The sequence below is a fragment of the Coregonus lavaretus genome (genome assembly GCF_964263955.1).
Source record: "Coregonus lavaretus genome assembly, chromosome: 10".
Taxonomy (NCBI): Eukaryota; Metazoa; Chordata; class Actinopteri; order Salmoniformes; family Salmonidae; genus Coregonus; species Coregonus lavaretus.
Window position 1 is genome coordinate 55,066,867 of NC_139997.1, and position 26,705 is coordinate 55,093,571.

Below are 26,705 nucleotides of genomic sequence, written 5' to 3' on the forward strand. Positions count from 1 at the left end.
GAGGTATTGCAAAAAGGAGTTTTCCCATTTGTGAAAAATGTGCCTAAAATGACTGTTGAAAAAAAAATATTTAGAAAAGTAGTGCATAATAAATGTTTATATGTGCATGACAAAATAATTTAGCTAGAAAACACTGTACCAAAAATCAGCAGGCCATGTATAAAATAATCATTTTTTTTTTTATCTCATTAACAGCAAATTCTTCAAAAAGGGTTTTTAACTTCTAAAATGTTCACCCACCACACCCACAAGCTAAAGACATGGTGCAGACCTGGTGCAGTAGCACACCATCAAGCCAACACAAGGATACGTACTTCACTAGTGTATTAAGTTATATTTCAGCACTTACTCCCTGACATATTTAACGCTAGTAGATTCAGATACTGTATGACTATAATAACCAGACCAACTGTGAGTCTTTGTTTAGCTTTTTGCATTACATTTCCAAACCTGTTGCAGACCTATCCACGTTACACAACTGCCTAGCAAGAAGCTTCTCCATTTTGACCCTTGGAAATGAGCGGATTGACTGGTGAAAAGGCCTGGGTGCTTGTAAGCTCAATAAGTCCAGTTGTTTTCACTAATATTTTCCTGGATTTTGACTGCACTGTTATCTATTCAAGGCCAATCTTTGGTTTACTGGTGTCCATCTGGTCTTCGTAAGGAAAGGGTAGAAATGATAGAAAAACAAGAATGAAAACTCAAAAAAAAAGAGAAAAAAAGAAATGAGCTAGCATTACTCACTACTGCACAGCCGTCTTTGGTTCCCTAAAGCGTCTAGGTATAAACTCTTTATTGCAGTCTTGTTTGAGTGAATTAACTGCATGTGGGACGCACATAGTAGAGCACATTGCATGGAGTATCTTCATTTATGCTTAAAACACTGGCTGAGTTAGCTCGGCTGTTATAGTTATATCAACTCCTCTAGCCGTCAATGTGTGTTGATGACAACCCCGACTTTCCTAATTTCTTTCTCTTTTTTTGAGGGGGGTTAAAAACAAAATAGGGTTGTGGATAAAGGCTTGGGAGATTTGCACCACTGCATTAATAATAATAAATGAAAAACAGGGGCTTTCTGCTCACATGCAGCCCTGATGAGAACTAGACCCTAGCCCCTCCTTCTCTCCTAGCTAGCAGGACCACAGACACAGAGAGTGGGGTCACTTATTATCTCTACACCGGCCAGCGCTCAGGGCCTCTGGGACCTCCAACGCCATACATTCCCCAATAAGATGCTCTGTTCATTCTTACTACAACCCTGGTTGGATTACAAAAATAAGGAAGCGACAAAACAGTGTCTATAAACTGTGCCTTTTTGCTGACGCCGTTTCCCTTTGATTGTGGTCCTAAGGGAAGGGGGAGACCTTATTCGGCACATTAGCAGCTAAGCTTGAGGTATTAGTTTTTGCATGTCAAAATGGAGATCAAACTCAAACGCCTATTGTGAAGTCGATCTTGTCAAGTAACATCAAATATTAGCATGGTCTTAAAACATTATTTCAAACATTTGATCTGGGAAAGAACCCACGTTTCTGTAGTTGTTTCTTTTTCAAACCAATTGAGATTAAGCTTTGGTTAAACTACTGGGATTTTATACTGTATCATCTGCACTCTAAAGTAAATAAATAAGTGCACTCTTCCTTAGCAACACCTTTTATATTTACATTTGCTCTGAAACCTATTGTATCAAAATTAAAACTGAACATACTGCTTTTAAATTCATGGTCAATGACACGCCAAATTGGATAGCAGAGTGACAATTGAAAGCCCAATTTTTTTCAAATGTCTATATGCACTATTAAAATATAAAATCAACTGGAGAAAGTAAAGAATGGGATTTAAACATGTTCTTTTCCTTCCTTGACATATCTGGATATAATTCCAGTTTCTCATCTTTAAAATAAATATGAATTTAAAATTAAAATGTATTTTCAAATTAGAGCTAAAAAGGAACCAGCAACAGAAAAGTGCATTTATTTGTACAATGATTTTGCAACTCCTACTCCCCCCTCTGCCTCTCTCTCTGTGTGTGTGTCAATCAGTTCCAGCGGAAGGAGATGTGCCTAGGCCGGTCCCCTCCTTCCTTTACCAGTGGCTTGTGGAACTCACGGCCGGCGCGCGAGTGAATGGCCGCCCAGCAGTATTCACAGTAATACTGGAGACAGGTGACGTTGGCGCAGAAGAAAGGGGCAAACTTGCCCCCACACCGGGTTCCCTGACACTCATCACACAGCTGGTCGTCCAGGACGTATGGCTTCACTTCCACCTGTAGAGAGACAGAGAGAGAGACAGAGAGAGAGACAGAGAGAGAGACAGAGAGAGAGACAGAGAGAGAGACAGAAGACTATCTGTCAAACACCCACTAGAGAACAAAGCTAGGATTAATTTACATTCATGTACACTACATGACCAAAAGTATGTGGACACCTGCTCGTCAAACCATGGGCATTAATATGGAGTTGGTCCCCCCTTTGCTGCTATAACAGCCTCCACTCTCCTGGGAAGGCTTTCCACTAGATGTTAGAACATTGCTGCGGGGACTTGCATCCATTCAGCCACAAGAGCATTAGTGAGGTCAGGCACTGATGTTGGGGCGATTAGGCCTGGCTTGCAGTCAGCGTTTCAATTCATCCCAATTCATCCACACCGATCTCGACAAACCATTTCTGTATGGACCTCGCTTTGTGCACGGGGGCATTGTCATGCTGAAACAGGAAAGGGCCTTCCCCAAACTCTTGCCACAAAGTTGGAAGCACAGAATCGTCTAGAATGTCATTGTATGCTGTAGTGTTAAGATGTGGTCCTCTGTAGCTCAGCTGGTAGAGCACGGCGCTTGTAACGCCAAGGTAGTGGGTTCGATCCCCGGGACCACCCATACACAAAAATGTATGCACGTATGACTGTAAGTCGCTTTGGATAAAAGCGTCTGCTAAATGGCATATTATTATTATTATTATTAAGATTCCCTTCACTGGAACTAAGGGGCCTAGCCCGAACCATGAAAACAGCCCCAGACAATTATAAACTATGCATTCGTGCAGGTAGCGTTCTCCTGGCATCCGCCAAACCCAGATTAGTCTGTTGGACTGCCAGATGGTGAAGCGTGATTCATCACTCCAGAGAACGCGTTTCCACTGCTCCAGAGTCCAATGGCAGCAAGCTTTACAGCACTCCAGCCAACGCTTAGCATTGCGCATGGTGATCTTAGGCTTGTGTGCAGCTGCTCGGCCCTGGAAACCCATTTCATGAAGCTCCCGACGAACAGTTCTTGTGCTAACGTTGCTTCCAGAGTCAGTTTGGAACTCGGTAGTGAGTGTTGCAACCGAGGACAGATGATTTTTACTCGCTACGCGCTTCAGCACTCGGCAGTCCCGTTCTGTGAGCTTGTGTGGCGTACCACTTTGTCAGCTGAGCCGTTGTTTCTCCTAGACGTTTCCACTTCACAATAACAGCACTTACAGTTGACCAGGGCAGCTCTAGCAGGGCAGAAATTTGACGAACTGACTTGTTGGAAAGGTGGCATCCTATGACGGTGCCATGTTGAAAGTCACTGAGGTCTTCAGTAAGGCCATTCTACTGCCAATGTTTGTCTATGGAGATTGGACGGCTGTGTGCTCGATTTTATACACCTGTCAGCAACGGGTGTGGCAGAAATAGCAGAATCCACTAATTTGAAGGGGTGTCCACATACTTTTGTATATATAGTTTATCTTCAAAGATTTTACACACAACACATAATTGTACTGACAATTACGCACATTCCATCCTTTTTACAAAACATTTTATCTACAAAAATTCTCAAGTCACTACAAAAGTAGAGACACGTTGGCTTGGCACATATTAATTTGTGAACAATTATTCCAGTTTGACTGATTTTGGCTGAGTGAAATAGCCAAATTCTTCTGCAGGTGGCAGCTGGTTAAAAGTACAAGACATTTGTTTTCTGTCTTCGTATGCCCCAGTCAAAATGCCAACAAATATTTTTCTTTAATCTTTTAAAACCATTACAATAAAGAACAATGCCCTTTTAAAAGACATGAGACAAGAGCCTTTTATCTGTTTTGTACAACATTTCTGTCCTTCTGCATATTTGTTTGTGTAATGCTGTATTTGCCTGAGAGAGAAAAAAAAGAGCCTTCACTAACCCGTTTATCAATTTCTCCGTGCTGCAGTTGGACAAAACGAGCGCTGATAGCAGCAATGTAGCTCTGCTGATTAGAGAAGGCCACCCGCCCTGCTCCCTTGGGGTACTTGAGCTCTGGGTCTGTGTCGATCCCTGCGTAGCACACCCCTCCATACAGCCTGTCCATGATCATGGCCAGCTCCACTGTGGAAGGAGGGAAACACAGGTTACAGATGTGTTAGACTGCAGCACAATTCCAGGGTCTAGCCTCATAGATTTAATGTGACATTCCGAACTTGGCCATAATGTTCCAAATAGCTGTACGAAAGTCCTCCCTTCTCCCCCATTACATACATGCTGATGTGATGAAATGCAACACTCATCTAACCGGTTTTAATATACCATAGAGGAGCTAGGGCTGCATCCCAAATTCCCTATGGGCCCTAGTCAAAAGTAGTGCACTATATAGGGAAAAGGTTGCCATTTGGAACACACCTCAGGACTAAAGTGCCAATGGAAGTGTGGCTTTAGCTGACCAGGGTCAATAGGTTACCTGCACGGAGAGGGCGTGGCACCCCACCCACAAATATGGTCTTCCTGGGGTCCAGAGGCTGGGAGCCGTCCATCACAAAGTCACTGTCGTTCAGGTTCCAGGGGCGGATCTGGACCTGTTAAACATATACACAGGGAGACATATGTATCACAACATGTCATGTCTTAACGTTTGTCATGTCTACCATGTTATGCCTTTAACGATGCAAAGCCAATTCTACAAAGAAGGGTGGCTGCTTGGTTATTCACTTGGTCAGCGACTAATCGAATGGGCTCACTAAATAAAACATGACGCAGTAAAATGCTGCATCTTGATATCTTTCACAATAGTATGAGAGAAGGGGAGAGAAGATATTTAGCAGATGGGTGATGGTGCAATCCGCTCACCGGCTTGTCTTTGATGGTGGGGCTGGACACACATAGGTAGAGCTTGCCATCCTCTTCAATACAGGCCTCAATCAGGGCCTGCACAGAGCTCTCCTCCTGGAACAGCAGGAAGGCATAACCTACAGAGCAAACGACAGAGGACAAGGCCACTCAAATCACCTACACAGAACAATGACAGAGATTACTAGAGGACTTAACGCTTACCTCTACCGTTTCATTCTCTGTCTGCTGCTGGAAATGACTGCCGACGGTAAGACCGCTCTGCTCATGAGTTTGTTCTAACATTTCAGACTATTTCGACCTCAATAGTCAATTCTGATAGTACATTTTGATAGCACTGCTGTATGTGGCGATAAGGACAGTAGCAGTAGGTTGACTTAAAACGTGACTCACCTTTCGGGGGAAAGTAAGATTTGCTCTCTGCCTTGTGAGGCCAGTCCACAAAGAGGTGTCCGAAACGACGGAAACTAGCAGTTATCTCATCTAAAAAGGTGAAAAAGAAAAACATTCAACTATTGCTTCACAGTGGTTCTACTGTGATACGGTGCATATGTGTTAACATCCGATGGTTGTTTTTAGTGGGGTAGACTACAGGGATATGTGAGTCCCTGTTACGTTGGGTGTGGATTGTAACGGTAAACGGAGAGCATAAAGCAGAGCAGATGGTAGCATCCAGAAAACAAGCAAAGCCTCAGTTGTCCTCTCAAATCCTCTGCCAGCAACACGAATCTGTTCTCCACTCCTTATTCTACAAAACACACAGAATGTACTACAACTATGCATACTCATGAGCCAAAGCCCTCAGGAAGCAATAAGAACCAGGCAGAAACTGAACTAAATAACACACGACGTTGTGTCATGCAGTGAGAAAAATGGTAGAGCAGCGCTGTATGGTGAAAGTCTACGGCAGAAATTGGTCACAAAGGGAGACATCTTTAGCATCCGTCATGTAACCCTACTGGCCATGAAGACATACACATTCTAGACCTCCACCCTATCAACCAGGTGTCCAGTCCAGTATCATCCTTGTGTTCACAGCTCATTACCTCCACCTATGTGACTGGCGTCAGCAGTGTTGTCCAGTGAAGCTGTAAAAAGGTTACCTTCATCAATATCAGGGGGGAGACCGCCAACGAAGACCTTGCGGGAGTAGCGCTCCACGCGCTCCCCGTTCTGGTGGGGGAAGCAGTGGGGCGAGCCCAGGCCAGGCAGGCTCTGCTCGCCACGCTCGTCGTCAGGGAAACCATCCTCCATGGGGAACAGGGAAGAATGGCCTGAGGAGAGGATCGCACACAGTCAGCCAATGATACATGGCTACTTAACACAACTGATATAACACCGATATAACAAAAAAAGATCAACACTCATGGAGTTTATTTCCTAGGTTTATCAACATGAGTTGAGTGAGGGGAATATCATTGCATGGTTAGGTATGGCCTAGTAATATTAGCTACAACAACGTGCCCATTTTCCAGTAATTCATCTCACATGAGTCATTGAGTGCCAGAGACAATGCTAGAGTAAGGCCCTGCTGAGCTGTGTAAGAGGGACTGAGCCAGGGATTCTAATCAATCTCCCTCTCCCTCCCTCCCTCTCCTCCCTCCCTCCCTCCCTCCCTCCCTCCACATCCGTCCCCCAGCACAGAACTACACCAGCCATCCCCCGTTTCAGCTCAAACACACAGTCCACACAAATAGCTGTACGAAAGTCCTCCCTTCTCCCCCATTACATACATGCTGATGTGATGAAATGCAACACTCCAACTAACCGGTTTTAATATACCATAGAGGAGCTAGGGCTGCATCCCAACTTCACTATGGGCCCTAGTCAAAAGCTGTCATCAAGGCAAGGGGTGGCTATTTGAAGAATCTGAAGAAATATATTTTGATTTGTTTAACACTTTTTTGGTTACTACATGATTCCATATGTGTTATTTCATAGTTTTGATGTCTTCACTATTATTCTACAATGTAGAAAATAGTAAAAATAAAGAAAAACCCTTGAATGAGTAGGTGTTCTAAAACTTTTGACCGGTAGTGTATATATATATGATGGGATGTATAGACAATATGGACAGTATACGGATAGAATGTAGTATATCTGAAGAATATTTATGTACAGCAATAGTTCAACAGGGTAGTCCTTGACTAGAATACAGTATACAGATATGAAGTACGTAAAACAGTATGTAAACATTAATCAAAGTGACCAGTGTTCCATGTCTATGTACATAGGTCAGCAGCATCTAAGGTGCATGGTAGAGTAACCGGGTGGTAGCCATCTAGTGACAGTGACTAAAATACAGGGCACGGTACTGGGCGGGGGTCGGCTAGTGGTGACTGTGTGACGTGTGTGTAGTGTGTTTCTCGCTCTGTACACAAACAAATGTAATGCTGACAACCACAACACCACAGACAAAAGCTCTTGGAGACTAATACACTTTTGAGGGGAAAAACACCAACATGCCAGACCAACCAACAGACCAACAATGAAGCACAACATCTCCATGCAAACACATACTGTCCCCCTTCACAAAGACTGAACATGGATGCAAAAGACAGGGTCTTTCGATGCCCGTTTTGAAGGTAAAAAAAAAAAAATAATCCACTTGAATAACCCAAGATAATCTATTTACCTCGTCTCCTCCCATAATTCCTTGCTGCATGTAAAAACAAGACAGGTGAACAAAGGGATGCACAGAACATCAACAGTGACCAGCAATGACAGTTTTCAACACATGCCCTTCTCCTTTTCAGTCAAATCCTACACATGATTAGTCCTGTATTGCCTCCTCAGTGCCCAGCAGTACATGGCAGACACAGCCAGAGGATGCCCTTGTGTTGAACATCCACCCTTGATATAGCTGGGCTGTCACGTCTCTACACGTCTCCTGGACTCCTCATGAGGATCACGCACGCACTCCCTTCCATGGGCCAGATGGAGAGAAGCTCTTCAGGAAGTCAGTGGAGGGTGCTTTTACACGCTCTCTGATACACGTGTGTGCCCATATGTGTGTTCCACAGAGTAACTATCAGCTGGTGTGACTGCCTCTCTAAGACTAGTACTCTCTGAATGGTATTTATGCAGGACCAATATCTGTACTGTTTGATCACTGTCTGACCATATGACGGCGCAATATAGGCTAACACTATGAGACTCAGGGAGAGCGTCCATGTTGGATCACTGAGCCCTCAGTTGCACTTCGGCTTATGCATATCAAAATACAGTTGAGGAAGCTGTATGATTATATTTTTTAGGCAATAGGAGGTTTCATTCTCAAGTAAGAACACAAATACAGGGAGCTTAGTTCTTTCATTGCATAGCTAGGCAAATGAGAGGTCTGGCTGAATGCAAATAGCATAGCCTCCGGCCCTCTGTGGCCTTATCATATGTAAAATATATAAAATCATATCTTGCCTATGCAATGAAAGAACTAAGCTCCTCGTGTGTGTTCTTACTTGAGAATGAAACCTCCTCTTGCCTAGAGATAGTGACATGTTCATAAAACATTTAAATTAAAAAAAATACAGCTTCAACTGTATGTTGATATGCATAAGCCGAAGTGCAGTCATCTTAGTTATACGATTTTAAAATAGAAATTAGAATGACAAAGCTGTAAAACATTATCCTAAATATAAACCATCAACTTAGTGAATTCCAATGCTGTTTAATATGAAGGATTCAGCATGAAATCTCCTTTATATAACAATGTTTATTTTACTATGTCTTTGTTGTAAATGTGTTGGCGCCAAACTTGTGGCAGTTGTGAAAAAAAGTCAATGGTTGGAAGAGTTGCAGAGTTAATTGAAAATAATGCCATTGTTGATTAGATGCTTTTTTCCATTCATTAGGCTATTTTCTCTTGAACCATATGGTCTATCCACTAGAAACTCATATATAATATGTTATAATATAAAAAAATGAATACTATGAATACATTTTTAAAAAAGTTATTTGAGTATAAATTACCAAAGTTACAATAAATGATCTGTTAATTACCAAAATGATCAAAGACTCCAGTAGATTTGGTAAATTAGCCTAGCGTAGCTTTCCTATCCTATTACTATTCAATTAACCCAGAACAAAAAAATGGATTCAGTTCTGGGGGAGACATGTTAGAAAAGATACTAGAACGAGGAGCGCTAGGTGAACGAGGAGCTCCACCCCCTCTCTTTTTGGAAGTTACAGACAAGTCTATGGGCCAAATGTCCCCTCCTAGTCCGAAATTCAAATGATGCTTACACCTGCGAAATCGTGATTTTTTTGTAATTACCAGTGCTGAAAAATCTACGCACCGGAAACAAGTTCCTCGTTAGTGGTTGCAACCCACACAGTCTGTTGACAGATGCTACAATACCAGTAATTCTACGTGCATCTGTCCACAAAAGATTACTATTCAATAAATCCATATCAATCATTAAAAATAACTAATGGCGTAAGAAGAGTCGTCCACAGATTAGCAAACCCACAGCGGTGCCTCAAGAGCACGCTAAGCACAGACATGATGCTGCTAATCTTGCGGACTATGTTAACATATGGCTTGTTTCACCCTCCATCCATCCATGGGTTAAGCATGGGTTAAGCCATCAGAGCACTAGTGCTAGAAAACCATTGACATACCATTTATGGGCAAAGGACTATCTCCCCCTGGATGGGTGAATCCTAGGCGACCTAGTGAGAGGAAACAGAGTATAAATCATTAAGAGATACAGTCACAAGCATACGCTGCAATACACAAAATGAGCCGTGGTTACATTAGCCCTCGTAATAGTAAACCCATTGTGAGCCATGTATTTAGAGAGAGTTGGGCCATTGAGGTTTCTGCATTATGATGCATTTACATGACACTTCAAAATGATATGGCAGCCATGTCAGCGTCACATAAGCATTACATGGAGAATATTTAAATAATGCTATTTAACTGAATGTCTAGAATTGGAATAATATTTTGCTTTTTTTGTTTGACCAACTCTCTATACATGGCTCCTGTGTGGACTAGTGGAGAGTTCCGTGACTGGTGAATTCCGTTCCATCACACAAATTCTCTAAGCCCCTCCCCTCCCTCCACCTATTCAATCAAAGAGTGAGAGAGAGCAGGCAGGCAGGCTCAGCAGTTAATGGTGACAGAGCCAACACACCATTTTGTAACTTTTCAGAGAACAGAGTGCTCTTTTTAGTCACAGAGGATGGAATCGATTCAAAGCCACTTCTTCAGTCGATTGTCCTTTTAATCTGTTCTACAGAGGTTCACGTTTGGCGGTCAGATAATTATTTTCAATTAGGGATAGGGGGCCGGGGCACTGCTTTGGTACCCTTGGAGCTCACCCAAAGCGCCCCAGTAAGGTCAGGACACAGCAGGAGTAGGGCCTGCATCTGTGTGGATCTTTCTAATGTAGAAACACATTGCCCTGGAGACAGTGGCGAGGAGCTGCTGCTCACAAGGCACATGATGCATCATAATGATGTTTTTCTCTGCCTTCTGTAGCTGGCACGCAGCACTGGGAGCATCATTGCAATAATCAGCAGTGGCACAAACTAGATTGGAGAACATCTGAGAGGCCGAGAGCCTGAAGTGTGTGACAAAGTTGTTGACTTTGTCAACAAACGTTCCGGTTTGCAATGTTTGCTTCACAAACCAGATGGACAACCTATAGAGACCGCCGCAAATGCTGCATTTACAACCCTTCAATAGCTGCAGCTATGAAAATACCTCCCACACAACCAACACCTAACCTGACCTCTAGTTCCTCACTTCACTTCATTATAACCCGATACAAAATCCTACATAAAAAGGGAAGCAGCAGACAGTTGTATTAGTGGTGGAGTCCCTTCCTCCACGTCACACCGTCTCCACCCTCCACATCCTGGATCAGACTGACTAATCCTGAAGAAGCCTTGCATTACCAGCACCACGGAGATGGCCTGTCACCACACCAAGCACGTGCTCCCCTCCAGGCATGGCTGGGCCAGGGAAAGAGGCTCCAGTGGAGGGCTGCTCCATCAGCCAGCCCAGTGCTGCTGCAGAGATGCAGGCGTTTATTGGTCAGTGTAGCTGCTGCTAACACCAATCTGCTGCGCCACAGCATTGTCCTGTACGCGTGCAGAGTCACAGTTCTAATGGACCAAAGTTGGGCAGCTGCTCACAAAATCACCTGCAATGACCTCAAAAGAACAGTAATGGGGAAATACAGGTAACTAGGAACGAGAAGGAAGCTGTTGGAAGGAAAACGAAGTCCCATCAGTGATTATCTCTCTATGTCTGTCTACTCCATTTGACTTTACACCTGAAATGATGGGACTTTTGTACCTTTTGCAATGCAAAGTTGAGAGGTCTAGTGGGGACCGTGACATTGAGAGCGATGCCACTCAATGTTGTTAGCACGCATTCATTCAAAATTTCAAATAGACATAGAAAAGGGGAAACATGCAAGTTAAGGATGTGCAGGTAGCTTTGTGGGTAAGAGCGTTGTGCCAGTAACCGAAAGGTCGCTGGTTCTAATCCCCGAGCCAACTAGGTGAAAAATCAGTCGATGTGCCCTTAAGCAAGGCACTTAACCCTAATTGCTCATGTAAGTCGCTCTGGATAAGAGCGTCTGCTAAATGACTAAAATGTAAATGATTAGATACATACACTACCGGTCAAAAGTTTGGACATACCTACTCATTCAAGGGTTTTTCTTTATTTTCTACATTGTAGAATAATAGTGAAGACATCAAAACTATGAAATAACACGTATGGAATCATGTAGTAACCCAAAAAGTGTAAACAAATCAAAATATATATTATATTTGAGATTCTTCAAATAGCCACCCTTTGCCTTGATGACATCTTTACACACTCTTGGCATTCTCTCAATCAGCTTCATGAGGTAGTCACCTGGAATGCATTTCAATGAACAGGTGTGCCTTGTTAAAAGTTAATTTGTGGAATTTCTTTCCTTCTTTTCCTTCTTAATGCGTTTGAGCCAATCAGTTGTGTTGTGACAAGATAGCCCTATTTGGTAAAAGACCAAGTCCATATTATGGCAAGAACAGCTAAAATAAGCAAAGAGAGACGGTTAATTTAAGACATGGTCAAAAATAAAGGAAAACCCTTGAATGAGTAGGTGTTCTAAAACTTTTGACCGGTAGTGTGTCTAGATGCATGGGCTCTGATACGATACAGGAACGATACGTTTTAGTTTGAAACAATTCTTGCGATTCGGTTTGATTAGAGGAAGGAATCGGGGAATCGATGCACAAACACATTCATTTTCCATTCTAAATTAACATCTGTTGCGGATGGAGCTCATGAGCTGGGCCTCTCTGAGCTGGATCTGTGTGTGTGTGTGTGTGTGTATGTGGTGTGTGAATATGTCTATGGTGTATGTAGGAACCTGAGCTGAGCCATAAGGTCCCCTGTACCTCAGTTGGTAGAGCATGGCGCTTGCAACGCCAGGGTTGTGGGTTCGTTTCCCACGGGGGGCCAGTATGAAAAATGTATGCGCTCACTAACTGTAAGTCGTTCTGGATAAGAGCGTCTGCTAAATGACTAAAATGTAAAAAAAAATAAGGGAAACTACCACCCCCACTATCAGTTCAGAGGGGGGGGAATGTTTGCATTATTATCATTTTTTGGACCGTTAGGAAGTTGTCAGACTGGATGTGAGCTCCTCCTCCTATCCCGGTTCGACCATGCAGTGCGGGTATCAAAAGTGATTGCTGTCCTCGTTACGAAATTATCAACTTTACTATGTATATGTAAAAATGACCATACTAATTGTTTCAAGCAAAACTACCAAAACTATTGCTGATGGTGAACCTGAACAATCTAAATAAAATCTAATGTAAGCCCCGATTAGAAGGTAGGCTATTGCCTATAGCCAGATGAGAGTTGTGTCTCCTGCAGTAGCTTAGGCTACTTTTACTCAAGTAAAACTCCATTTTCAACAGTGCATTTGATAAAAATCACCTAGCAAATTACATTGGTTGTCACTCAACTAATAAAGCCTAATGTTGCGCAAGCCATTTTACAAACATTTGAATGCTGAAGGTGATGCGAAGATGTGCCAGATCAGGAATAGTCTAGAATTTCTAGCATTAGTTGTTTTAAAGACGCACTATGCAGAAATCGCTCCACCATTTCCTGGTTGCTAAAATTCTAATAGTTTGCCTAATTTCAGTTTATGTGACAAAAAACGCAATCATTCTGTAGAGAATCATTGTACCATCTAAACCGCTGAGAAAAATATTTTCCTTAACCCAAAATATTGTATATTCTGCTGTTTGAAACTGGTGTACAAAACCGAAAGTAAACGACAAAAAAACTAAACTTCAGAAATGGAAGCATAGAAATAGCACACATAGAACAGATCTACTGCTTCTTAGACTTGCTTTCAATGAGAATGACAGATCTATAACACACATTTCTATGTGAATTTGGTCAGGACGCCCAAAAAGTTACATATTGTAGCTTTAACGGAACAGCCTACAATCTTTTTTTCAGCTCCGATTTACTCAAGTGGCAATGGCATACAACCCGGCATAGCCTATAGGCCTAGGGGTTTCATGAATTGTTTTATTATGTATTTATTCGGGTTCACAGTGCGGACCGAACCGAGGTCCCCGTACCGAACGGTTCGGTACGAATGTGTACCATTACACACCTACTGCACAATCATAAGTCCATTTGCACTCTCTGTAGAATAGCCTACATAAGCCTTCACGCTTTATTTCCTAGTCTACTCTAGGGCTGAAATGAAAGCTCAGATCAGCAGTTGTCTGACATAGCTGTCCTCGATGACCTTGCAGCAGATTTGGAGGACAAAGGTTGTAAGATACGGCCACTAACAGCAATTTTGTGACCGGACATGTGATCCTGATGTTGCTGTGATTGTCATCTTACCTTTCAGGGTATCTTGCTCGGCCCTCATGATGTCAATGAGAGAGTTCTCCAGGGAGTGCATGTTGAAGCCATCAAAGGATCTGGTGCGCTCCTGTGTAAAAGATAGATGAGAGTTCTGCTTTAGAGGGATGCAGCTGCCGCTGGTTAAATGTTACATTTTTTGGCCTATATTCTGAGTCTGACGCCATGAAATTTCCATTAGGCTTTCATTCCATCACACACACACTTATACTTCATGCATGGAATACAAAATATTGTGAATGTGAAGTAAATGAAATCGTGACAGTTACTTTTTACTGCAGTGTTGATGTGTTATAATTAATGTATAGCTTCATCTCTTATTGATGTAAATCTGTATCTACACATTTTCATTGCAAGTATTATTCTGTACAGAATGCAGGTCGTCGGCTCATAGTGCACGCAGAGGAAGCTCATGCAAACAATGATTGAGATTAACTTTAAACACAAGACCATGAATAGGACTGACACCGTGACCAAACTGGAAATGTTCAATTCTTTCAGCCAGTCGGGCTCGACGTGGCAGTGCGATAAGAGGGCGCTCATAACCTAAACCAAACACGTTCTTAAGCCAGCAGTTCAACTTGTTTTCAAAAACAATATCCAGGCCTACTACTAAAACAAGGCAGCCTCTCACTCACTGTCCTTGACTTGGATTATTTTCTATGGATAATGAACACTTTCCATGAAAAATTGTAGTCTCGGCTCGTTTCTAAGAATTACTTGAGCAGCAAGCAGGTTAAAACCCTCTAGTGAATGGCATACCAGAGGCCAGCCAGGAATAACACAAGACAAGTCCTACCTGATGATAATGTGAGGCTTGTTGCACAAGAGCTGGAAATTATTCACAGTTGACTGGCTGTCATATGACTGGAGAAGCACTAGTATGAAGGCTCATGTGGTGTTTGGGACATGGTCATGTCTCACATGTTATGGAATCACATTTAGATTTCTACACAGGCCCAATTTTACTGTTTACTGACAAATCCATGCTTTATATAACTTGGTGCTGCAGTAGACTATGGTTTATTTTCTACAATGCACTGGAGACATGAACTACTTGAAGTCAAATAGGCTACCAGAGATTACTGCAAGAACACTCATTACAAATTACATTCTCAACTAAATCTACCCAGCCAAAAAAAACATTGTGTTCACTAAAGTTGGGAAAAAAACAACCCTAGACCTACCCTAGGAGGCAAAGCAGGAAGGGTTTTAGTACAGTAATAAGTAAGGAGATGCCATAAAAGGTGTGTGCAAGATCCTGTAAAACCCTTCCGCCACCACGACGACGCACAAGCATGGCTGCGGTTGTTGCTAAGCATCTGAATGGATTGGCAACCACAGTGATTAACTATCTGATCTGCCCCTCCTCTCTTACACACCTCCTCCCATCTGATGAACAGGCAGCAGCACTCATCCCTGGAAGCTTAGAAGGGCTAGGCTACGTACGTAGACGCACACACACAGCCCTTAAGAGCACACATGGCATGGGCAAGCTGAGCCTGCCCGGCCCTCAGTGTGTCTCTCTATCGCACAGCCTCACAAGATAAGTTAGGTTCATCTCCAAGGTACACACACGGAAAAGTGGGCAGGTCAGATAAGACACTTCCTTACCAACCTCAACAATAACCTTTCAGAAAAATTGTAAATTAAAAAAAGTCAGGCTTTAGGCGTCCGCATGCTTCCCAGCCAAAACAGTTTCAGGAGAGTTGGAGAATATATTATGACGACATTTTGTGACATTTTTGTTCGTTTTGGACTTCGGTAAGGGTTTTTTCGGCTGTTTGGGCACACATTTATTCTCGAGGCCAGCAGAAGTTCGGGAGCCGAAGTCTACACCCCTTCGTCTGTAATTGGTCAGCTGTAGGGATTCTTCAATGAAGTCTGTGGTCATTCAACGAGAGACGACTCGTTTTCATGCACATTTTCTCATTGAGAAATACTGCACCAAACATCTTAGTTTGGATGTAAAATTGCACGACTAAGATCCCCTCTGCAAAAACGTTAAATTAATGACAGATTAATTCTGATTATTTTGAGGAAGTGGCTATGGCGTGTCAAAATGGCCAAACAGTACCATTGCCGCTTTTTCCAAAACGTTCAAGCGAAGGTCTTTTAAGGGAGTATGCGAGCACACACTTTTGGTTTGCCAGCCGAACAGAAGCATGATGACGCATTTAGTTTACATAATAGAAGAGTCACACATATACTACTGTTCAAAAGTTTGGGGTCACTTAGAAATGTCCTTGTTTTCGAAAGAAAAGCAATTTTTGTACAGAGCGTTGTACAAGATCTTCAGTTTCTTGGCAGTTTCTCGCATGGAATAGCCTTCATTTCTCAGAACAAGAATAGACTGACGACTTTCAGAAGAAAGTTCTTTGTTCTGGCCATTTTGAGCCTGTAATCGAACCGACAATTGCTGATGCTCCAGATACTCAACTAGTCTCAAGAAGGCCAGTTGTATTGCTTCTTTAAATCAGCACAACAGTTTTCAGCTGTGCTAACATAATTGCAAAAGGGTTTTCTAATGATCAATTAGCCTTTTAAAATGATAAACTTGGATTAGCAAACACAAAGTGCCATTGGAACACAGGACTGATGGTTGCTGCTAATGGGCCTCTGTACGGCTATGTAGATATTCCATTAAAAATCAGCCGTTTCCAGCTACAATAGCCATTTACAACATTAACAATGTCTACAATGTATTTCTGATCAATTTGCTGTTATTTTAATGGACAAAAAAATTGCTTTTCTTTCGAAAACAAGGACATTTCTAAGTGACCCCAAACTTTTGAACGGTAGTGTATACAGGAATGTAATAAAATAATTCCCCCGATCCCAACTATGAGGAAAAATAGGTGCACCTTATAAAAGAGACAAAATAAAGAGGGAAACCGTCAGGGAGAGACCAAACCGGTGTAACAAAGAAGAAAACAGTGAAGGAGACCAAACCGGTGTAACCCATTTGTATTATAATAACTCTCTCCAGGCAGAGAGCCTGTGTTTGGGAGCTTGAAGCTAGGGCCAAACTATCCAACGTGAAGAACACTGCTAAAATAGGCCTTGATGAAACACCCTGAGCAGAATGATTAAGTATGGCATGCTAAGGGTGTTTCTGCTACAACATTAATCTACAATGTCACGGCTATACTAATGAAAAAGGGAATGGAACGGGGGAGGGAGGTAGGGATAAGGGGCCCAGCTTTGACTCTGTTGATTTTTGTGTTGCTGGTCAAGGTTTTTCAAAGCCTTGCACATTAAAACACCCTCAAGCCCATTAATCCAGCCCCAGAGCCTGGTTAGGGAGGCAGGGGGGTGCAGACTGGTTCCACGGGGGACCCAGATCTACTTTGGTGATAAAGTAATTAAAGAACAGCAACAGAGCCTAATCAGAGAAGGGGTATTAAATGCCTGTGACACTTCTGACATTTCTTTTACATCTCTCTCTCTCTCATATTACAACACACAAGATACTTCCTGTTTCAAAACGTTGTTCGAGGGTAAGAGAAGGGCGAATAGAACATAAGAACACAGTTGTGCGCTAGTCACTGATGGTTATTTAATTATTCCAGGGACATTTGCCGTATTTAACGCCATAGGATCATGCCTAATTGGCTGATGTCCTCGAAATTTGAATAGCTGGAAGAGTGTTCTGGCCGTAAACGAGGTGTTGAATGACAATTAATGAATGAGGCTTGTAACTATAGCAGTAGAACAAAAGATGACATCTGGAACGGACCTCAGAACAGCAGTCAGTCACACAGTCTAGTGCACATGATCGAAAACATCTTCCCCTTAGCACACTGTCAACTGATACCCAACAGTGATGTGAACAAGAGACCTTTGGGGTAGATGTTTTCTATTTTGATAAGACATCCTGCCAAATCGTGACCCAATGGATATCATAGACTACTTTTGATGTTCTTAATGCATTATAGATTTTAAAAACACAATGCAGCAACGTCTCCTATAAACTAATGACTTACTGGGACTTGTGTCATACCTATTCAAATCAGGATTTATGAATCTCTTTGAAATGAGAAAATATTAAATGAATTCCAGATTCAAATGTTCAGCCTTGTGTACAAGGACAACGCAATCACCAAGCACTAAGGTCCTTGTGCACTGCCCAATGTTCCCATAATTCTATTAGGGCATAAATATATATTGCATGGTTCAATGAAAAAAAGCTAATATGATAATAACCTCAATTCTGATTTGGAGCAGTTATACATGCAAGCAAACGTATGTCAATTTAAACTAGCTAACCAGAATACCATGACCATAACCTACCTCTACTAACAATTTCCCACGTAGATCGCTAATGTGGCCCTTTGGGTGCCTACCCAGCCCCAAATCCACAGGCATGTTACCAGGCAGCAGGCCCTATCCCTCCCAGTCAAGGAAGGCTGTAGAGCAGCTTACACAGGGCTAAGAGGCTGCCTGGGTTTGGGTTTTAGAAAGTGAAATACCTACCTTGCCTCAGTGCAGAGGCCTAATAACATAGCTCTAGCACCATACCCAAAGGCAGTATAGTAGGGACCAGGGCCATTCACACAAACTGTCTCCTCTCCATGTATGGAATATGTAGAATCTTTGAAAGAATATCACCAGAGATGATTCTGGCGTGTGTGTTCGTCCACTGTCCATGTTGTATAATGTTTTCATGACATCCCCTCTCTGGGAGGCACAGTCACTAATCCCTGAGAGATGACACTAGACCAAGGTAACATATGACTGTTTGCCACGGGCACCTGCACCCAATGGCAAAAGCTGCTCTAATCCAGAAACAAACAGAGGACAGTGGCCTAGCCAGCTAAACAAACAGCCATCCTACAGTGGTCTAGGTCTCCCAGTACAGTACTGATCTGTGATCAGTAGCAGCACAGCCCAAGGCCATCACAGGATGCACATCACATCTAAATAAAAGGAGGGGCCTTTTGTTTTTAGCACCATTGTCTCTTGACAAACCTTTTGTTGCCCGTTTTTGTTCTCCCCTGAGTGGGAGCAGCATCTCCCTTCTTATTTTCTCTCTAAGCCGCTGGTTAGCCTAATCATGAACGCCTCACCTGTGTCAGCTTGCATGGAACCAGTGCTCTCCTCCCCCACCAGACAGCCTCTGCTTTCACACCAAACATGAGATATTCTTGGCTGTGACACAGGAGGCCTATGGAAACTTCCAGCGCCATTAAGCTCTGACTAAGAGATGGGTATCGCATCACTTGTATCAATGTAACTAGTTAAGTCCCCAAGGCATACACCTAAACAGTCAGTGAAGCCTCCTTTAAATAGGCTACGAACATGATCCAGCGTTGATTAACATAACCAAGGGTTTCTATGAAAAGGTGCTGCTACATGGTATGGTGCCAAGGTTTTGCAGACAGTAAGGTATTTCTACACAATGTTACTTGAGCAATGTAGCCTAAATGTTGTGTCAACTTGATGGATGTAGGCTATGCTAAAAAAAGGAAAGAGGTGACAGCCTATTGGCTGCTGCATTTTATTATTTTTAAAACAGGTAAGTGGTTAAGAATGAATAGGGAGTAAACAAACAGGACAAGATAACTCCAAAAGGGACACCACAATCCCCCACACGTTGCCTCTGTGAGAAAATGGAAACTATGTGGAGCCATTTGGAAATGCCTGGCAGTCACAAGAGAAAGGCATGTGATCCATGGAAATGGGCTTGTGTTCACCATCACTGTCCACTTTAAGCTGAAAACATTGCTTGGTCAGGGACAGAGACGAACAGAAAACCTAGTTATTATGTAGTAATGTCCTTAGTACAAAAATCAGTGTTTCTCCTATATTCATTTACTAGCGGTGACCCACCGCTGCTAAATTGTTACCAAACGCTGCAAAAAATATGTAATACATTATATATATATATATATATATATATATTTCTGCCGAGATGCGCTTTTAAATGGATAGTAGTTGGCTCAATGACTGGAAGTCTATGGGAACAGCTAGCATGTCATTGCGCTTACGCTAGTAGCAATGCACTCACCGCCCACCCCCACTAGCCTTGCCACCACTGCTGAAAAAAATCCTAGGGGAAACACTGAAAATAGAATACAACCATGCGAGTTAGCCTAGTGTGTGACTAAACATGATTGTACAGTAGAAATGGAATAGCTGTGTAATAAATCAACAGCACTTTCAAACGGTCCAGTCACACAAAAGTAGCCTATGTCCTTTCTCTACTCAACCCTTCGATATAGAGACTGTTGCAGCGGATTCAACCTCATTTCCAATGGATTTTAAGAGCACACCTTCATTCTGACAGTCTCTATTCAACGCTCTGCATCTCAAACTGCCCATCAGGCCAACCTAACCCGATATGTGAGAATATTCAGCCTCTTGAAAAGACAATTGAAGTATTACAGCCTGCATCAGGAAGCTAAAACCCCCAATCTAGCCCTCTACCCCCAATATATTTAGAGGGCAGTGTCACAATCGAGCTAGCCTGAGCAGCACAGGGTGATTCTAAACCAACAAGGCTACAGTAACATAGTAGTTAGGCTATTATCAATATCTAACATGGTCGGTATGGCATCATGGCTGATGATGCAGCACTTCTGGGTGGGAAGGAGATCCTCAAAGCCTTCAATCAGGCCTCACAGCACATATACCAGCCCAATCCCCGCACCCACCTTTACCCCCCCCAGATGCAGTCACCCCTGTGCTTGATCAATAAAAGAACCTCCATGCCGTTTCCATCAATCCTATCAGTGTTCTCTGCGCATAACACTGTTATCTAAGTCGTCTTCACATTGTGCTATCAAATTGCATTAGAAATGCGATGGCATTATAAAGACAGCATAGACCGCTAGTCTTGAGTTATTATTATATACACTCTACCGCGTGTTCTCTGGCTGAAGAAAAATATCTGATACGTTCTAGGCTATGTCATAGCTTCTCTATCTCATATAGTGGGACATCATCACTGCAGTGGCAGAGCTACACTAGTTATAAGGGGCCTCTGGCAATTAAAGCATAGGACTAACATTAATACTGTGACAAATTCATCATATAATGTAGAGTAGGGCCTTTGGGTACACAAAATGCAATTACATCTCAATGAGTGGCTCTAAGTATCATTACAGAATTAAGAGATATAAAAGCGGTGAGAACTATTCACTGACCTGGAAGGGGAAGATGTTCTCGCTCCTGCTCACACTCTCGTCCATCCAGGACTTGGGGTTGAAGCCGGGGCTGGTGCGGGAGTACTTCTGCGACGGCACGTGGTTGTTGGGGAAGGTCTTCTTCAGTGGGGAGATTGAGTTCAGGGGAGTCATGCCTCCGTTGAGGCCCCGACGGTACTCACGCCCCTGGGAGCCTCCCCAGCCACCATAGCCCCCACCGGGGCTCCAGGAAGTGGAGGAGGGAGAGGGAGAAGGGCTTTGGTAGCTACCCCAAGGTGACGGGGGCTTATTCAGGTTATTGGACAAATGCGGCAACTGGCTGAAGGCAGCATTCCTATGGGGGAAGGGAGGAGGGTGGGGGCTGGCGGGGGACCTTCGGTGCTGTTGGTGCTGGTTGTGGGGGTGCTGAAAGTGGGGGTGTGGGGGATGGTGCTGGGAGATGGGTCCAATCTGGGGAGAGAAGTTTCCCCCGAAGCCTGGGCTGACGTGGTGGGAGAAATTCTGAAACAGGAGGGGCCCGTTGTTAGCAGAGGCAGCTGGGTTGAAGAAGCTGACATCCTCGTTGATGATGGTGGAGGGGGTCTGGGAAATAGCAGCTGACCAGTTGTTGAAGCCAGTCAGGGACGAGGAGGTACTGGACTGGCCCGGAGTCCCAAGACCTGATGTCTCTTGGTAGTCGAAGCCTGTCAGTACTGGGGACTCGAGGCGCAGCTTCTCTTTTCCATTGCTACCCTCGGAGGGGCCGCCCTCCACCTTGTTCTCCTCTGACCTCGCCTTCTCTAACTCAGATATGATTCCAGACTCCTGGTGGCCAGGGGACAGTTGCTGTTTTTCTTGCGTTTCTTGCATTTCCTGTTGCTGGGCTTTGGGCTTTTCTGACCCAAGAATTTCATCTTGCATGCTGCTGTGGGCAGCTGTGGCTGAAAACAGCCAAGGTGACCCATTGTTACTGCCATTACCAGCTGTGGTATTGTTTATAAATGCAGCAGGGCTTTGAGACACATTCTGATGATGGTGTGGAGGTTGCAGATGTGGATGAATTCTAACTGGGAAAGCAGACTTGTTGCCAGTGTTGTTTTGCAGTAAGACTCCAAACCCGTAATCCCCCATTTGTTTTCCCACACACAATATCTGCTATCCCGTGATCTTTAGGTCCTAAAGAGAGGGGCAAAAACAAAATACACCAGTTATTAATTCAATGTTTGTAAATGAAAATCAGGCTGATAGAGAAATCAGAAAGGACATTGATAGCAATCGAGTCCTTTTCTGCTGCTAACCATCTTGCTAGTCGAATAACAGCTAGCTATACTCAGCTAACGTTATCTGTCGAGAATAGCTGCCAGTATAATAACCTTACTAACAAGACATGTTTCTCTGCCACATCAGTTCCTTGTAGTTAAATGTTTTTTTTGCATGCTAGCTAGTTAGTTAGCTAGCAACATCTTTAACTATAGGCTCGTGACGTTGCCACAGAATATGCTACCCGCAAGCAGCTAGCCAAAGCAGCTAGCAGCAAGCAGCTAGTTAACGTTAGCCTGCTATGTCGGACAGTCGAGCCAACATTTCTAAGGCCAACTAGCTTACTAGCTAGCATTTTGTCGATAACAGCCGTAATTAGCTTGCTAGTTGCAATAGTGTTATTCAAGAGTATTTGGAAAATGTATCTTATTAGCTAAATTTAGAACGAAATCATGACAGACAAGCGACCTTGCGTGACAGCTGTCAAAGCCTATTCCCTGTGTGGGTGCTATTTGGACTCGACCCTTTAATTTCAGAAAAATGATGACGTAGCTAGTTAACGCATTAGATATCTCTATTTATACCGTTTCTGATTGTTTTAGGCAAAATATTAAACATATATTATCAAGTCGATAGTCGTAGATGCTAGCTAGCTAGCTTCTGTTCTGAATAACGTAATCTGGCTAAAGCGACGCTGCACACACACCGAGTATAAAATCCCTTTTTCACCTTTTGGTCGCTACCCTTGATCCAGGCGATGACTCGATCCGTCCTGTAGTTAAACTGCAACCTCGATGTGTCTGATACAATTATGAAAATAAAGTTTATGACACAAGCGATATGGTGCTTTTATGCCTTTCGCTCATACAGTAGCTATGGCTAAACAGCTTTTCTCTCCTCTCCTGACGTGTCCTGCCTGATCAATGACACAGCCCTCTCTCGCGAGCCGCTAACCTTGACTGTATCAAAAAATTACGTCATTGAATTAAATGTATACAACTAATTCAACACTAGTTAACTGTAGTGGCTTATTCGGTCGGTTTCATTGTTTAAATGATTTAAATTGTGTCTCTTGCTAACTGACTTGTTCCTGTGTTTCTTCGCGGTAGCTGTACCTCTCCTCAGAACCGACCGTGGCCAAATGACAGGGTTCTCAGCCGCGAGACACTTCCGGTTAGAGCTCTGCCCCCTCCTAAAGCCCCTCCCACGGATGGCTGAGAGCCTCGCCTCAATCCGTGACACCACCCCACACCTCGTGAGATAGCCGCGTGTAATTGGTCATACAAACGGTAGCCGCACCCATTTCTTCTCCAAATAAGGCGCACATGCGCAAGATGTGTCCGCCTTTTAAGGTCTTCAACGTGATATGCATATTCTCTTCACGCCAAGTCTCCGCCTAGTAAGGTTGAATCGTGAGAGATGAGATCCAGTTGAAATTGCATTCGATGCACGGTATCTTATGCATCTCCCTGTCCTGAGCCTCCTACAGAAATATTGAAAAAGGTGAATGGTATGCATCCTTAGCAGAATTAAAGCATTGACCAGGCTGTAGTTATGATGATATAGTCCTACCTTACTCTTAGATGCATATACACAGTGTACAAAATATTTGGAACACCTGCTGTTTCCATTAGACTGACCAGCTGAATCCAGGTGAAAGAGATGATCCCTTATTTATGTCACTTGTTAAATCCACTTCAATCAGTGTAGATGTAGGGGAGGAAACAGGTTAAAGAAGGATTGAGACAATTGAAACATGGATTGTGTATGTGTGCCATTGAGGGTGACTGGGCAAGACAAAATATTTAAGTGCCTTTGAACAGCGTATGGTAGTAGGTGCCAGGCGCACCGGTTTGAGTGTCAAGAACTGCAACACTGCTGAGTTTCACACTCAACAGTTTCCCATGTGTATCAAGAAAGGTCCACCATCCAAAGGACATCCAGCCAACTTGACACAACTGTGGGAAGCATTGGGGTCAACATGGGCCAGCATTCCTGTGGAACACTTTTGACACCTTGTAGTCCAGTGGCCATCAGCCGGTCAATCTTCAAGGTCAATCTTCAAGGCATTCCTAGTCGATCATCAAACATTTCTGTAGAAAAGCCAAAGATACAGGCTTGCGCTCCGTTTCTTGTTTTTAGTAGTGATGGCAGTAGGTGCACTTGATTCAGAAGCCCTGTACACTGCAAAGTGTTCCCATTTTTTGACCTTTTCATTTGTCTGAAAATACAAACTCCGCCTACTCGGCGGACCGGGAGATCTGTGGCCAAATCGAGTGTGCCTACTGCGCTAGGCCAATCGGATAGCTCAAATCACCGCGCCCACAGCTTCCACGACCCCTGCCACAGCAAAGTTTATACTAGCCTACGTGAGATTTCATAACTTTCAAAACCATGACCAGAGAGGGACTGTCAAAGAATACAGCAAAGAGCTGCTGTTATCAGTGAGTTCATGTTTAGGTTTTTATTCAACACGGTCAACACTGTTTTATTCATCACTATTACAAAACATAAAAGGTAATTCTGAGACTAATGCCGTGTTCAAAACAACTGGTAACTCGGAAAAAACGAGAACCGACTGGGAAAAATTGCTTTGAATGGTCATCTAACTCTGAATTCCAAGTCGGAAACTTATATTTCTAGGGGTGCGTTCGTAAATTCACTCTGGCTATCTACTCCGAATAACTGATGAATTTTCGAATGCTCAACACCCGTTGAATATGGCCGCTGTCAGTAAACGTCGACAAAAAAGCGCAATTAAATTGTTGCCAGCAGCACAGTTAGTCACCAACGCTCTGGATAACATGAAAACAGCCTAACCAGCTGCTAGGGCGAGTAAAATGGTCAGTGAGCTGTTCTCTCATTTGTGTCTGGAAGTAGCTAGCAAGCTAGCCAACGTTAGCTTGGGTGCTTGACTGCCGTTGTGAGGTCAGAACGCTCTGATCAACCCTACTCCTCGGCCAGAGTGTCCAGTGTGTGCTCTGAACGCTCCGAGAGCGAAACGCTCTGAATTTACGAAAGGACAATCTGACAACGCTCTGAATTTACGAACACACCCTAGACTTTCCGACCTGAAGATCACTGACGTCATGATTTGACCTTGTTTTTTTCCAGAGTTCACAGTTGTCTTGAAAGCACCATGACCTACAAAAAAGCAGATTGTTATCACATTTTTTAAATGTATCCTGAGCTGTGCCTCGCAAGTGCTACACCAACTGCTCTATTTAGTTATCAAAGCTCGAGTTTTGAAATATAATATGGTCTGAGAATATCAATAGGCCAGGCATATAGCCAATATGCTGTGATAATGTAGCCTACTGCACAAACCTAATTCCTAGAGAACTGTTTTTATAGGTTAATGTAAAATGTAAGTAATGTAAAAAAAAATCTGAGCGGTAGATCTCGGCTTGCTTTTTGACTGGGAAGTGATCTTGACTCAGAAAAGGTTGGTGGGTGACTACTGTTGTAGGCATTGCCCCCGACGAATTGAGGCTGTTCTGAGGGCAAAAGTGGGTGCAACCCAATATTAGGAAGGTGTTCCTAATGTTTTGTACAGTCACTGTAGCTTGTCGTCCTAAGCTGTGTTTTATTTGTTTTTGGCTAGGTTCTATATTAACTATAGCATGAACACCCCAGTACAGCTCAATATTGAACATGGAAAAGAGAGCTTGCTCTTCTGATCTTAGACATATTCACCATCAAACACTCACAGACAACCAGGATAATGTGATGTGCCTTAAATGAGCATGCAGCCCTTTAACTGCAGGCCATAGGCATGGAAGCTTGGGATGCAAATGTCTTCTTCAACTTCCTGAAATTCTTCCTATCACTGTGGTTTTGAAAGGCAAGTAGGTGGTGATGGGGCAGATTGTGACAGCGAGGGAAGGGTCTGCTGTCTTTGGTAGTGGTGGTGGCGGCACCTGCTTGCTCTCCTCTCTCCATTTTTGGGCAAGCAGGATCAATCTCATTACCAGTGGGCTGTGAAATGATGGGTCAGGGAGCACAGTGAGAGAGCCTTCGCTCTGAACAGCTGTGCCACAGACAGAGATCTCATTAAACCAAGCTGCTGCCTAGCCTTCTATTCTCTCACCCACTAATCAAGCTCTTCCTGCCTGATCATTTTCCTGGGCTGCTCGGGTCACAACTAACTGATATTCTCTCATTTGCATTTTCATGAAACGTGAAGTAAAATAATACAAGTAAATGCCTAATTGTATTTTTACATGTGTGAGTGTGGTGTAATGGGGGTTCTAAAGAGTGTGTGACCACATGCGGATGGTGGCCATGGCTACTAGAGATTGAAAGCCCATTTTAAAATGTTCAAGATCCAATCATTCTGACATGACATTAC

At 43.3% G+C, this 26,705-nt stretch overlaps 1 protein-coding gene across 3 annotated transcripts; it reads right to left on the reverse strand.

Moving 5' to 3' along the window:
• Window positions 1–1,951: 1,951 nt before the first annotated feature.
• Window positions 1,952–23,490, reverse strand: cpeb4b (cytoplasmic polyadenylation element binding protein 4b). 3 transcript variants are annotated; one of them, XM_084170873.1, is made up of 10 exons: window positions 23,084–23,490; window positions 21,116–22,270; window positions 13,947–14,037; window positions 9,683–9,733; window positions 6,166–6,336; window positions 5,456–5,545; window positions 5,063–5,181; window positions 4,677–4,791; window positions 4,146–4,327; window positions 1,952–2,266 (listed from the first exon to the last, which is right to left on the reverse strand). In XM_084170873.1, the coding sequence occupies exons 2-10, from the start codon at window positions 22,223–22,225 to the stop codon at window positions 2,039–2,041; spliced, it is 2,157 nt and encodes a 718-aa protein (XP_084026999.1). In that variant the 5' UTR covers window positions 22,226–22,270; window positions 23,084–23,490; the 3' UTR covers window positions 1,952–2,038. The 3 variants fall into 3 exon arrangements, with proteins under 3 accessions (XP_084026999.1, XP_084027000.1, XP_084027001.1); XM_084170874.1 differs by having other exon boundaries at window positions 23,439–23,486; XM_084170875.1 differs by lacking the exon at window positions 9,683–9,733.
• Window positions 23,491–26,705: the final 3,215 nt, after the last annotated feature.

What these genes read in the sequence shown, in the direction of transcription:
- cpeb4b (XM_084170873.1), bottom strand. Translation starts at nt 22,225, where the DNA reads ATGGGGGATTACGGGTTTGGAGTCTTACTGCAAAACAACACTGGCAAC. An exon ending in ATCTTACTTTCCCCCGAAAG is followed by an intron (nt 5,182 to 5,455) that starts GTGAGTCACGTT and finishes TTTGCTCTGTAG; the next exon opens with GTTATGCCTTCCTGCTGTTC. An exon ending in ACGGAGAAATTGATAAACGG is followed by an intron (nt 2,267 to 4,145) that starts GTTAGTGAAGGC and finishes GTCTCTCTACAG; the next exon opens with GTGGAAGTGAAGCCATACGT.